Source organism: Giraffa tippelskirchi, chromosome 13, assembly GCF_054371585.1.
Source record: "Giraffa tippelskirchi isolate mGirTip1 chromosome 13, T2T-mGirTip1v1.2.pri, whole genome shotgun sequence".
NCBI classification, from domain to species: domain Eukaryota; kingdom Metazoa; phylum Chordata; class Mammalia; order Artiodactyla; family Giraffidae; genus Giraffa; species Giraffa tippelskirchi.
In genome coordinates, this window is record NC_137287.1 from 122,985,399 (window position 1) to 122,998,741 (window position 13,343).

General features: G+C 45.2%; 1 protein-coding gene across 2 annotated transcripts in view; it reads left to right on the forward strand.

The window, feature by feature from the left end:
- DOK5 (docking protein 5) overlaps nucleotides 1–13,343 on the forward strand; it is a 240,099-nt gene that overhangs the window by 195,998 nt on the left and 30,758 nt on the right. The window contains exon 8 of one of the 2 annotated variants that reach the window (XM_081557309.1): nucleotides 10,198–10,914. The exons of the other annotated variant lie outside the window; for it this stretch is intronic. Coding sequence (XP_081413435.1) covers nucleotides 10,198–10,322 — 125 coding nt within the window. The 3' untranslated portion in view covers nucleotides 10,323–10,914. Of the gene's footprint in view, nucleotides 1–10,197; nucleotides 10,915–13,343 lie in introns of those variants that run through there. 2 annotated transcript variants of the gene reach the window in all.

Here is a 13,343-nt window from a genome sequence, read left to right on the forward strand (position 1 = left end):
GAGGTTTCTTTATCACTAGGGACACTCTAGAAGCCCATCAAGAGGTCTGCTTAATAATAATGAATGAAGATGAGATTTTTTAAAAAACCTTGGTAGCAAGCAGGGCTTCTAAAATTATTCTTTGGTTAAAGAACTATTCGATATTGCTGTCATAAGTATTTCTCAACCTGAGCTCCATTCATGAGGATTTTAGGCTTGATTTTGTTCCATACTTGAGTCATTCTAAATGTTAGGCTTAAGCATATGAAATTACAGTTTGTGACAGTCACAAATTGTCAAGTGTTGGCAATTTTGTATGTTCAACTGACAGAAAACATTTTGCTATATGTACCTTTTAGAGACTGTATTACGTATCTACTTGTAGCAGACATTTTCAGTCATTTCACTTCAGTGGCTCAGTCGTGTCTGACTCTTTGCAACCCCATGAACCACAGCACGACAGGCCTCCCTGTCCATTACAAACTTCCGGAGTTCACCCAAACCCATGTCCATTGAGTCGGTGATGCCATCCAGCCATCTCATCCTCTGTCATCCCCTTCTCCTCCTGCCTTCAATCTTTCCCAGCATCAGGGTCTTTTCCAGTGAGTCAGTTCTTCCCATCAGGTGGCCACAGTATTGGAGTTTCAGCTTCAACATCAGTCCTTCCAATGAATATTTAGGACTGATCTCCTTTAGGGTGGACTGGTTGGATCTCCTTGCAGTCCAACGGGCTCTTAAGAATCTTCTCCAACACCACAGTCCAAAAGCATCAGTTGTTTGGTGCTCAGCCTTCTTTATAGTCCAACTCTCACATCCATACCTGACTACTGGAAAAACCATAGCTTTGACTAGATGGACCTTTTTTGTCAAAGTAATGTCTCTGCTCTTTAATATGCTGTCTAGGTTGGTCATAACTTTCTTCCAGGAAGCAAGCGTCTTAATTTCATGGCTGCAATCACCATCTGCAGTGATTTTGGAGCCCAGAAAAATAAAGCCAGCCACTGTTTCCACTGTTTTCCCATCTATCTGCCATGAAGTGATGGGACCAGATGCCATGATCTTAGTTTCCTGAATGTTGAGTTTTAAGCCAACTTTTTCACTCTCCTCTTTCACTTTCATCAAGAGGCTCTTTGGTTCTTCTTCACTTTCTGCCATAAGGGTGGTGTCATCTGCATATCTGAGGTTATTGAGATTTCTCCCGGCAATCTTGATTCCAGCTTGTGCTTCATCCAGCCCAGCGTTTCTCATGATGTACTCTGCATATAAGTTAAATAAGCAGGGTGACGATATACAGCCTTGACGTACTCCTTTCCCTGTTTGGAACCAGTCTGTTGTTTCATGTCCAGTTCTAACTGTTGCTTCCTGACCTGCAAACAGATTTCTCAGGAGGCAGGTCAGGTGGTCTGGTATGCTCATTTCTTTCAGAATTTTCCAGTTTGTTCTGATCCACACAGTCAAAGGCTTTGGCATAGTCAATAAGCAGAAGTAGATGTTTTTCTGGAAATCTCTTGCTTTTTCGAAGATCCAACGGATGTTGACAATTTGATCTCTGGTTCCTCCGTCTTTTCTAAATCCAGGTTGGACATCTGGAAGTTCACAGTTCACGTACTATTGAAGCCTGGCTTGGAGAATTTTGAGCATCGCCTTGCTAGCGTGTGAGATGAATGCAATTGTGTGGTAGTTTGAGCATTCTTTGGCGTTGCCTTTCTTAGGGATTGGAATGAAAACTGACCTTTTCCAGTCGCAGAACTTTTTCAGTGCTGAGTTTTCCAAATTTGCTGGCATATTGAGTACAGCACTTTCACAGAATCATCTTTTAGGATTCAAAATAGCTCAACTGGATTTCCATCCATTTTATGAATCGAAAAAGGAAGCTTTATCATTCAATGTTTCCAGGTGTTGCACAAGTCAGATGGAACCCTCTTCAGATGGAGCTAGCTGGCTCCTTTTCTCAGGAAGGACTTGAGAATCTGGATTAATTTCTCCCCTAACGTCTTCTTCCTTCTTCACTAGAAAGTATGTATGCAATCTGGAAGAAGTCTCTTATCAGAATGCATTTTCTCTTGTTCTTATCCTAAAAGATAAAGGTTAAATTTCCAACCAACTACATTTTGATTTTTAAAGTTTCCCCCGATGACACAGCAAATCCTGAGGGGGCATTTTCTCTATCTTTTTTTATCTCTTGAGGATATAGGACTTTAGGGAACCAGATGTATGATCCAGAAACTTTGCAACTTTCGGTAAATAATATCAGTCCTATCATAGAAGGAAAGGATCTCAGTTCCAGTTTTGGATTTCAGTTTTGAAGGAGGGATTTCTGCTTCTCAGACTACGGCTGCAACCCAGGAGTGGCTTCAGCCTCTGATAGTCTCTGAGTCTCCGACTCCTCAGTGATCAGAGATCACCATGGGGCTGAGGGCTGGGGCAATAGCACAGTCATCTGCTAGCAATGTCAGTGAAGGATGACAAATTACAGAAGGCAGGGCTGGTGTCATCCAAGTTCAGTTTCCACACCTGCCTTTACAAAATCAGATTTAAAATGAGTACAAATAGTAAAATCACTCGGAGAGATTCTAAAACATTTTGGCACTAAAAGAAGCTGATCATTTCTTTAAGCATAATAATATATGATTATCTGCTCATATGGGGGAAAAAGTCTGAAGAAGCCAGTGTGTCTGGGGAGGTAGATTTCTGATAAATTCATACACGTGAGCCGGGGATGGAAGTAGGAGAGGATAACCAGGCCAAATACAAAGAAAAAACTGTCACAGATCAATCAACACATGTTTAGGAAGGCTAAAGGTCATGATGTGTTAAAGCCTGGGGAAATATTACCTGAAGGGAAAACTGCTTGATAGTGATGTGTCAGATGAGAAGATAAACCAGGAAGAAATTGCAGTTCTGCTTGGGGCATAGTAAGCAGCTAAATGATGGCACAGCTGCTCAGTCCCATTTTCTCTCAATTTTCAGATCAAGAAATCTGACCTTCAATCTGAACATGTCAAGCAAGCATCCTTAAGGGAGGAATTAAAGACAGACTACAACATTAAAATAAGTCAAGGGTTGGCCGACTTTGCTGTAATGTCCTAGAAATAAATAAATAAATATCTGACCTTGGCAACCTTCCGGTCTCTGCAGCAGGTCCTCAGCTCTGCCGTTGCAGCCCCAAAACGGCCACATAGAAACATAAACGCACCCACGTGGCTCTGCTCCAGCAGAGCTTAATCTGCGGACACTTGAAATTTGAATTTTATGTAATTTTCATGTTGTCGTGCAACATTATTTTACCTTTGGTTTTTAAAAAGCGTTTGTAAATAAATATATATATATATGTATTTATATATAAATATATATAAATTTATAAATATATATATATATATTTAAATTGGGTTTTGAGTCTTATAAAAATATTTGTCCAGCCAGAGTTGGCCTCTGGGCCATATTTGTCGACCCTGAAATAAGAACTCACTTAGGCACTTTATTTATTTTTAAAAATATTTATTTGTTTATTTTTGGCTGCGTAGGGTCTTAGTTGCAGCATGTGGGATCTTTCATTGCAGCTGGTGGGCTCAGGTGCCCCGCAGCACGTGGGATCTTCTCTTGAACCAGGGATCCAACCTGCCTCCCCTGCCTCGGAAGGTGACTCTTAACCACGGACCACCAGGGAGGTCCGGAGAGCTCCCTTAGTCACTTTAAAAGTGAACTGTTTCTCTGCTATTCGAGAAAGTACACTAACGTCCTGACCAACTTGGAGAGGTGACGAGGAACCACGGTTATCCATCCACACAGCTGGTACTGGCTGAGGGAAAGACCAAACTTGGAGGCAGGCATGGGTACTGATTTTCTGAAAGGTGGTGAATTGTCACTTCTGGGAATCACACGGCAGAGTGGTTGAGCTCAATCGCTGGCATATATTGGAACACAGTACTAAACAAGCAGGCACACTGAGAAGTGATTACTCCTTAGTGAGAGCTAACAAAAACAAATATCAAGCTTAAATTGGAGGATCAAATTATTAAAATAGGTCAATGGCATGGACAGAGAATGGACTGAGCACGCAGGAGAATATCTGACAACACTCGAGATGCACGCCTGGGTAAAGGAAGCAATGGGCAAACTGAGAACACAGTTAGAAAGGGTTGTGGTTATTTTCACCAGGGCAATGGGTTTTAATCGATTAGTTCATACAGAGTTGGGTGTATAAGATAAACACTATGATCGTGTATTCCTAAATGTTAAACTCCTAAACACCAGCTCAGCATTCCAAATTGCCTTTTGCCTGAATGTCAATTTGATTACTAAAGCCATGCTGCTCACATTTTCAAATTACCCAAAGTGAGCAAAATCTTCCAGTGAGATCACACTGAAAAATGCCTCAGTTCCTGAAACGACTGATTCAAGCCAAAGAAAAAAACATGTGACAAGCATAAAAGTAAAATTTCAATTAGGTTGAAATAAACCCCTTACTGGGCTTCCCTGGCAAACAGTCCACCTGCCAATGCAGGAGACACAGGTTCGATCCCTAGGTCAGGAAGAGCCCCTGGAGAAGGGAATGGCAACCCACTCCAGTACTCTTACCTGGGAAATCCCATGGGCAGAGGAGCCTGGGGGTCTACAGTCCATGGGGTCGCAAAGAGTCAAACACAACCTAGTGACCACACACAGAGACACACACACACACCTCTTATCAACAGGTATCAATGGCAAAGTACTTAGCATAACTGTTTTTGTTCCCTTTTTGTGGTGTGTATGTGTGTCTGTGTGTTTTATCAAAAAAAGAAAGAGGATTTGGTTAATCATAAACTCACAATTAGCCAATGGTTTACCATTTCTGCAGAAAGCTGTGTAGTGCGCCTCTTTTTTCTTCCCAGTTCTTTGGGTTGCAATTTAGGAAAACACAAACTAAAAGGAGCAGTGGGTTTATCTGTGGTTTGGGAATTTTTCTCACGAAGATGGTAACTTGGAAACATTCTTGGTAACTATTCTGTCCAGTGAGATTGTATTTTGGACAGTTTGGTTGGGTCAGGCTTTTATAACTTACTGGTTGCTCATAATAGCCATCTGCTTTCTTGAGTATTTGCTTAATTTCACTTTCAATCCAACTGTATATTAAATGTACCAGACCATCAGTGCAGGAGGCAACGTGACTTGGCAACAAATGATGTGCAGATGCTGGTGAGGATACCAAGAAACTTAGAATCTTATAACTCACTTTGTAGCATCGTGCTGCTTGTTTAACCTCTCTGAAGAGAAGGGCTTCTGTTGAACAGAAACACATGTTTAATCAGGAACGAGGTGGAGGCGTCACCTTCCCCATACTCTTTCCTCCTAAGCTTCTGTGCCCCCAGCTCCTGACACTGGGCTCCTAACCCCCCTGGTAATTTCCTGAGTGATGGGGGGTGATCGGAGGGTCTTACACAAAGCTAAAACGCTTGGAATTTTCTGGGTGACAGGCACATTCTTTGTGTTAATGAGGTGACTCCTGGATAGTCTTAGGATGAGGCTGTTCCCCAGAAACATGGAATGTGATTAGAAGTTGGGACTTTCAGCCCCACTGCCATCCTCGGGGGGATGAAGCCCCCATAAAAATTCCTAAACTGCAGGATACACGGAGCTTGCAGGTCGGTGAACACGCCTACATGCCAGGGGGTTGGTGCAGCCCAGCTCCACAGGGGAGAGATCCCTGCACTCAGAAGCTCTCTGGAGCTCGCCCCACATACCTCTTCATGTGACTATTCCTCTGTATCCCTTATAAATCCCCTTTGATATATAATAAACTGGTAAACCTAAATAAGGGTTTCCATAAGTGTTGTGAGCTGCCACAGCGAATTGAAGCCAGAGGAGGGGCTGTGGGAGCTCCTCACTGACAGCTGCTCTGTTGTTGCTCAGTCGCTCAGTCGCGTCCGACTCTCTCTGACTCCACGGACCGCAGCGCGCCAGGCCTCCCTGTCCTTCATTAACTCCCAGAGCCTACTCAAACCCATGTCCATCGAGTCGGTGATGCCATCCAGCCATCTCATCCTCTGTCGTCCCCTTCTCCTCCCGCCTTCAATCTTTCCCAGCATCAGGGTCTTTTCCACTGAGTCAGCTCTTCACATCAGGTGGTCTGTAGAATGCAGTTAACATCTTTAGTAGGGGCAGTCTTTTGGGGTTAAACCCCCAAATTGTGAGGTCTGATGCTAACTTCGGGTAGATAATGTCAGAATTTAATTGCATTGTAGGACACCCAGCTGGTATTGAAGAACTGGCCAATATGGGGAAAAGCAGAAGTAATGTGAACAGAAGACAGCTAGTTTTCCTGTTAGCCTCAGAAGTTTTCTCAACACACAACGATCTGGAATCACATAGTATTGACATGGAATTTGAAGAGTATTTGTCATGCCTGGATAAGATGGTTTGCAGAGTTCCTTCCCACCTGGGTCTGTAAATGATCTCTAAATTTTGGGCTTTGAATATATCATGGTTCTTTGTTTTTCAACGTCTCCTCACATTTTAAACTTTAAAATATCAAATAGATAGTAAATCCTTATGGTATATAAACATTTTAATATTATTATTATTATTTAAAAAACAACTCCTGAAACTGCTAGGATAACCTTTGGGATTTTTGCAAAAATTCATCCTTCTGAGTCTCCTTTTGTAACAGCCATTCTAAAATCTGAAGGCTAGTAACTAGAAAGTTGTAGTCAATGTTTTATGAAAATCTGAATTGCAGAATTCCTCCTCCCAAAAGATGTGAAGGTCAATCAATATGGCTAGGGGATGGGGCTAATTCTCTTATTTTAGGATGATCAATTGGAACGTTAATTTTCCACTCTAAATTCAAGCTACCCTCTGTCCAGTAGTCAGTATCTCTGCAGTTCAATACGGCGGCCACTCTGATTTCCGCTCATAGATGTGGGTTCTAATTTGGAGACGTGAGCAAAGCTTAATAGACTTCCTGACAGCCTTGCGCCCGCTCTTCCTGCGCCTCCTTTCCGCCTCGTTCCTTTCTCTTCCCCTTCTCCCGCCCCCGGGCTCGTGGGTCCCTTTCGCTTGCTTTCCTGCACGCTGCTCTGAGGTGCGGATCACCGCGGTGCGCTCACGGAAGTAGACACGGTCGGCGCCTGTCTGCCCAGCTGTATGCAGATGTCTGTGCATACAATGAACAAGGGACAGTCAGCAATGGTAGCACTGGTGTTTTGGTTTTTAGTTCTTGGCCTTGTTTCAAAGAGGATCACCCCCTTCTGTGTATCAGGCTCTGAGAGGCCCTTCTCTCCTCCCCGGCAGGCCTCTCGCCCTTGCAGTAAGTACACTGCGGTACAGGGTGTGTGCCGTGAAATGGGGTGGAGGGCAGGCCTCTCCCCATTCCTGATGTTGACCTGTTTAAGGCTTTGCCAGATAAAATGCCATTCATATCATTTACAGATAATGGGACCAACATTCTAGGTTCAAGGAGGTGCATACCCTCACCTCAAGGGGAGGAAGTGTTCAGCTGGGAGGCTCACGGGAAGCAAGTTGTTTTGCTAAATTATCTACCTATCCACTTTCCTTGGTGGGGATCCCAGCACCTCCCTGGCCACTCCCCTAAAACCTGGTTAGGTTTTAATTTGGGGGAATAAATTGTACCACACACAAAGCTCCCTCTGCTAATCAGACTACCCGTATATTATATTTACTGAGTGTTTAGGATTCCTTCCTTGGGAAGCAATTATTTGCTAGGAGAAGTCTGCCTGATGCCAAAAGCCATCTTTTACAGTTTAGGCGAGTGGTGGCAAGATTTACAGTGTATTTTCTTTCTGACTCCTTCCAGCTGTCGGGAGCAAACATTCATCTTCTGCTTCCTGTTATAGGGTCTGACTTATGACATCATGCTCTGGAAGTCTGCAGTGTAACTAGTGTGTTTTTTCTCTCTAACACACATACATTATGCAGAGACCCTAGGGTTGCATTTTCGTTTCGTTTTTTAAGTCTATAGATGCCAACTACTCTGGGGGTCTCCTTCCTCTACAGACTCCAGCATTGCCAGGGTAGCATTCTGACTGCACTGAAGTGCATCATAAATAAACAGCATCTCATAATAGATACTTAGGGCTTGGCTGGCTGGTCCCACCTGGTGAGTGCAACACTGAGAAGCCCATGACATTTATGTCCACGAAGTTTCCAAAGCAACAGGGTAGAAATGTGTGCGCAGCACTGCTCATTCATTTTTAAGGGATTCTCAGGTTTCTGGAATGGTGGCGTCAATGGAAGCCCCTTGCTCAGAATGTTATCTTGGATGAGAGACTAACATGACAAGTTGTAGAACTCTTCAAGGAAAATGAAACACTGACTGGTGGGGGACCAAGATGATTCTCAGAATGTCTAAATATCGTGAAGCGTGGCTCTCTTAATGCAGGGTGAGTGGGATGCTACCTACTAATAGGAAGATGGGGGTTCTGATCTCACATGGCCCCAGAGAAGTCAAGAGGACTTTCACAATGAGCTTTTAATGGCACTTCTAATGCCTAAGCTTGTTCTGTGACATGTTATCAACTTTTTCCCCCTCGTTTCTAAGAAAGGATATGTCCAGCAACAGCTGAGGAAGCCTCAACGTCTCCATAAAGTAGGGCACCTCTTAGATTGATTAGGACATTGCCAACTTCAAGAGAAAGAAACCAACCTTAATATACTTTAGAAGAGCCCAGCTGAAGAGCCTGAGGGTTGTGCTGGTTTCAGGCTTGCAGCTAGATTCGAGATTTACACGATGTCAGTCAAACTCTTGTGCTTCTTTCAATGGGACTGATGCTATGTTAGGGCCCACGTGGCATACCATGCCTCCCACCTCTCCATTCCAGGGTCTCTGCCAATGATGGTAAATTGGCTGCAGCACAACCTCTTGGATTACAGTCGAGCCAGAAATGGAAACCTCCATTCTCCCTACTCCTACAGAATTCCTGAGATCTGTCCTGATTGCCTTAGTTTCTGAACCTCCTACTAGGCCGGGAGAATGTGGTATGCTGAACCCAGTACTGTACCTCTCCTCAATCCAGGTAGACCCAGAGTGGGAGAAAGCTGGCTTCAAACAAAAATCAGTTCTTTTACTGAAGAACCAGAAAGGTCAGCAATACATTGGTAGTGCTCATATTGCAACTCTCAGACATGGACCGTATTCCAAAATTCATATGCTAAAGCCCTAACCCTCAGTAGCCTCAAGTTCAGTTCAGTTCAGTTCAGTTCAGTTACTCAGTCGTGTCCGACTCTTTGCGACTCCATGAACCGCAGCACGCCAGACCTCCCTGTCCATCACCAACTCCCAGAGTCCACCCAAACCCATGTCCATTGAGTCGGTGATGCCATCCAACCATCTTATCCTCTGTCGTCCCCTTCTCCTCCCTCCTTCAATCTTTCCCAGCATCAGGGTCTTTTCAAATGAGTCAGCTCTTTGCATCAGGTGGCCAAAGTATTGGAGCTTCAGCTTCAGCATCAGTCCTTCCAATGAATGTTCAGGACTGCTCTCCTTTACGAGGGACTGATTGGATCTCCTTGCAGTCCAAGGGACTCTCAAGAGTCTTCTCCAACACCACAGTTCAAAAGCAAGTAGCCTCACAGTAGGACCATATTTGAGATAAGGATTAAGTTAAGTAAGGTTATTACGATAAACCCTAACCCGGTGTGCCTGGTGTCCTTACGAGAAGAGGAAATGTAGACAAAGAGAGACAAAATAGCCAAGTATTTAAGCCACTGCTGTTTTCCAGTAACTTAAATCAGTATCCCAGGCAGTGCAGACATCATCTCCTCTCTAAGCATCTTGCCTTTTACATTAAGATTTTTGTCATCCTTTTTAATCTCCTTCCCCCAAAGACAATAGTAGCTTGAATTCTTCAGAGCTTGTGCAGTTAACACAGAAAAGAGCTGAATCTCAAAGTCATGAAAGCAAACGGTTGAAAGTCAGTTTTTCCCACTCTTTGTATTTGGGTTTTGTTCATTTGAACTTAGATCAGGCAAATATCACACAAAGCGTAATCTTTGGGAGGGAATTTGAAACCTTGACAGTATAATCAGAATTCTCTGTGCCTGAGATCTTTGATTCAGTGAAGGATCATTTTGGTTGTGGTGCTTATTGTTTTACCAGCAGTATGAAGAAATGCTTTTAGCTGACAAACAAAAAAAAAAATACCATTAAAAATAAGTAATGCTTAGGATTTTCAATACTTCTTCCCAGACAAATGAAAATATCCCGTTTCATTGTTTTCGCAGCTCTTTCAACCGCTGAAGTCTTGCTTCTCCAACTCGTCTCTTCTCCGTCCTCTCAGAAGTTTGTCTGGTTCATGAAATTCTTTCCTGGTCATGTTTACACTGCTACCGTGTTCTACGAAACGTAGGATATCATTACAGCATGTGTCAGTCATAAGAAAAACCCCAACTCCAAGGCTCTGTATGTGCGCGAAATTTCAGACAACAGATGGAGCCGCCAGTTCTGCCTTCTGCCGCTTTCCCAGTTCAGTAAGAGGTCCAGGTGGTTCCGTTTGCCCTGGTGTCTTGAATCTTGGTATGAAGATGCTGACTCTGCTGATCTTTCTCTGGAACCTTCCTTTGACCCATAGGGCCATGGCGAGCTAAGTGTCAAAGGAGACCACCTTGCACATATCTGGCCATTTGGAATCCTGGAGCCTTTAACAGTTAAAAAGCATCTTGAAGTCCCTCTTAGCATTCTGCATGGAGAAACTGTCGAATTACATTTTCTCCTCTGCTTCTGACTGTTTATATGCTCTGCCTGAAGAAGCCCAGTGCTAGGAGAAAGGTTATCTGGGTGTCTCTCTGCCTTAGGAAGAGCCAGAATCAATCTACTAGGAAGAGAGGAGAATCCAGCTGGAACTTAGAGTTTCCCAGCTCGGAAAAGAGAAACCAAGGCAACCAACAGTGGTGCTAATAAAAGAAATTAAGATATTAAAAAATAAAATTTAAGGTCCTAAATTATGTGTCCTATGGGATAAACGCACTTCCTCTCTCTGGAAAATGCTTGCTCTTTCAGGATTGGTACTAGCGGTTTGTACTACTCGCAGATGTCTCAGAGAGGAGCCCGTGATGAGCGGAGGGTCGGTCACACCCTTGTGGTCCTTATCTACAAGTAGCTGACAACGCTCCCGGTCACAGTCAGCCAGACCCTGGGCCGTGGAGCCATGACACCCAGCCGTCTCAACTTGGATTAGATGTTATCTGATCCAGAAGTGAACAGCTATGAGGTAGGCATGGGTAGGCAGCCCAAATAATTTATGGTCAAAAGGAGGGTAGCACAGGGGACTTCCTTGGCGGTCTAGTGGCTGAGACCCCATGTTCCTAATCCAGGGGGCCAGGTTTTATCCTGAATGCCGCGGCTAAGACTCAGTGCAGTGAAATAAATAAGATAAATATTTTTAAAAACTTGGGTAGTAAAAGAGGGAAAGGGCTGTATGAATACTCAGCTGGGGCAACAGCATGAACTGAGATGAGCTTGGGCACCGTGGGCCCAGGTATGGAATAGCAAGGTCACCCCCTGGCCAGTCTTCTAAACACCTCCCCACGTATCATTCCATTAATAAAACATGCTCTGATTACCTTTCTTTTGCATATCGGGAAACCAAGGCACTCAGAAGCTAATTAACTTCCTAAATTCGCGTAAATCTAGAGAGCCGTCTCCAGCTCTGCGACCCCGTGACTGGAGCCCGCCAGGCTCCTCCGTCCATGGGATCCTCCAGGCAAGGATACTGGAGTGGGCTGCCATGCCCTCCTCCAGGGGATCCTCTCACCCCGGGGATGGAGCCTGGGCCTCTTGCACTGGCAGGCAGGTTCTTCACCCCTGGCCGCCTGGGAGGGCCCCATTCCCCAACTCCGCATCCCTGCCTAGAGTGGCTCCTTCCTTCCTCCCCCAGCGCGTCTCCTCTGGTGTGCAAGCTCGGGAATGTCCCGGGTGAAATGTGAAGCTGGGCTCTTTGCATGGAGGGCGAGGAGAGACCGAGAAAGAGGCAGTCACCCCAGACGGCGTGGGGGCAGTTCTAACAAGCAAGGGGCAAACATAGGAGGCTTGTCTTGGGCTCTGCACGAAGAGTCATTGTCCACACCCACCAACAGAATCTTGAAGGTTTATTGAGAGCCCTGAAGGGGCTCAGTCACGTGTCCCATTCCGACGGCCTCCGCGCCACCCTGCTCTCTGAGTGCGGAGTTTTTCCCCGGCGGGCATGGGGGGCAGAATGCTGATTTCCAGGACGGGGGGCACTGAGGAGCCTCCGACTGCCCAGGTCCAGCTCGAGGGTCCACCCATGCCCTCTCAAGACCTCCTCCAACATCTGAGTTTGCCGCTTTCTCCTGAGACTTGAAAGAGGCTAGTGGCTGCGGTGAGCTGTCCCAAAGGCCTTGCGGGCAGCTGCTGGCTGCTTTAAGAAAGCTGCAATTTGAAGTTTGACGATGGTGAGCCTGGGGTGAGAGGGAGTGAGCAACCAGCTGCCTGGTGAGCATCTGTGTGTAAATCAAGGTTTGCTAGTCTCTCCATTTATCACCCCACATAAAGCAGCTTCTTCTTTCTGGAGAATGGCCAAACAGTGTTCAAACTGAACGCTCACTCCAATGCTCCAGTTGATTTTGACTCATGGGGGAGTGTTGTATGCTAACTCTTATTCTTGAAAATGGGATTCATGAGGGTCTCTGAATTTACACCTCCCAGATATCATAGATTCCTGCCATGAGTGGTGATGTTTTTTGGGGGCCCCCTAGAGTCCTTTCGGAAATGGCAACCCACTCCAGTGTTCTTGCCTGGAGAATCCCAGGGTCGGGGGAGCCTGGTGGGCTGCCGTCTATGGGGTCGCACAGAGTCAGACATGACTGCAGCAACTTAGCAGCAGCAGCAGCAGCAGAGTCCTTTGGAGTTGCTTGAAGAGCACTGTGAAAACTGGCTATGTTTCATTGCTAAAACTTGTAAAAGATATAATAGTTTGAAAACATCAATGGAAGCAAGCATCCTCTAGGGTGCTTTAGACAAAATTGTCCCCATCAGAGAGCAGCTTCAGCTGCCAAATTAACTTTTTAGTTCAGAACACAGACTTGGCAGCCAGAGTTGTTCAGTCACTCAGTCTTGTCCAACTCTGCAACCCCATGGACTGCAGCACGCCAGGCTCCCCTGTCCTTCACAATCTCCCAGGGTTTGCTCAGACTCATGTCCAGTGAGTTGATGAGGCCATCCAACCATCTCATCCTCTGACGTCCCCTTCTCCTCCCGCCTTCAGTCTTTCCCAGCATCAGGGTCTTTTCCAATGAATTGGCCCTTTGCATCAGTGGGCCAAAGTATTGAAGCTTCAGCTTCAGCCTCAGCCCTTTCAGTGAATATTCAGGGTTGACTTCCTTTAAGATTGACTGGTTTGATCTCCTTGTAG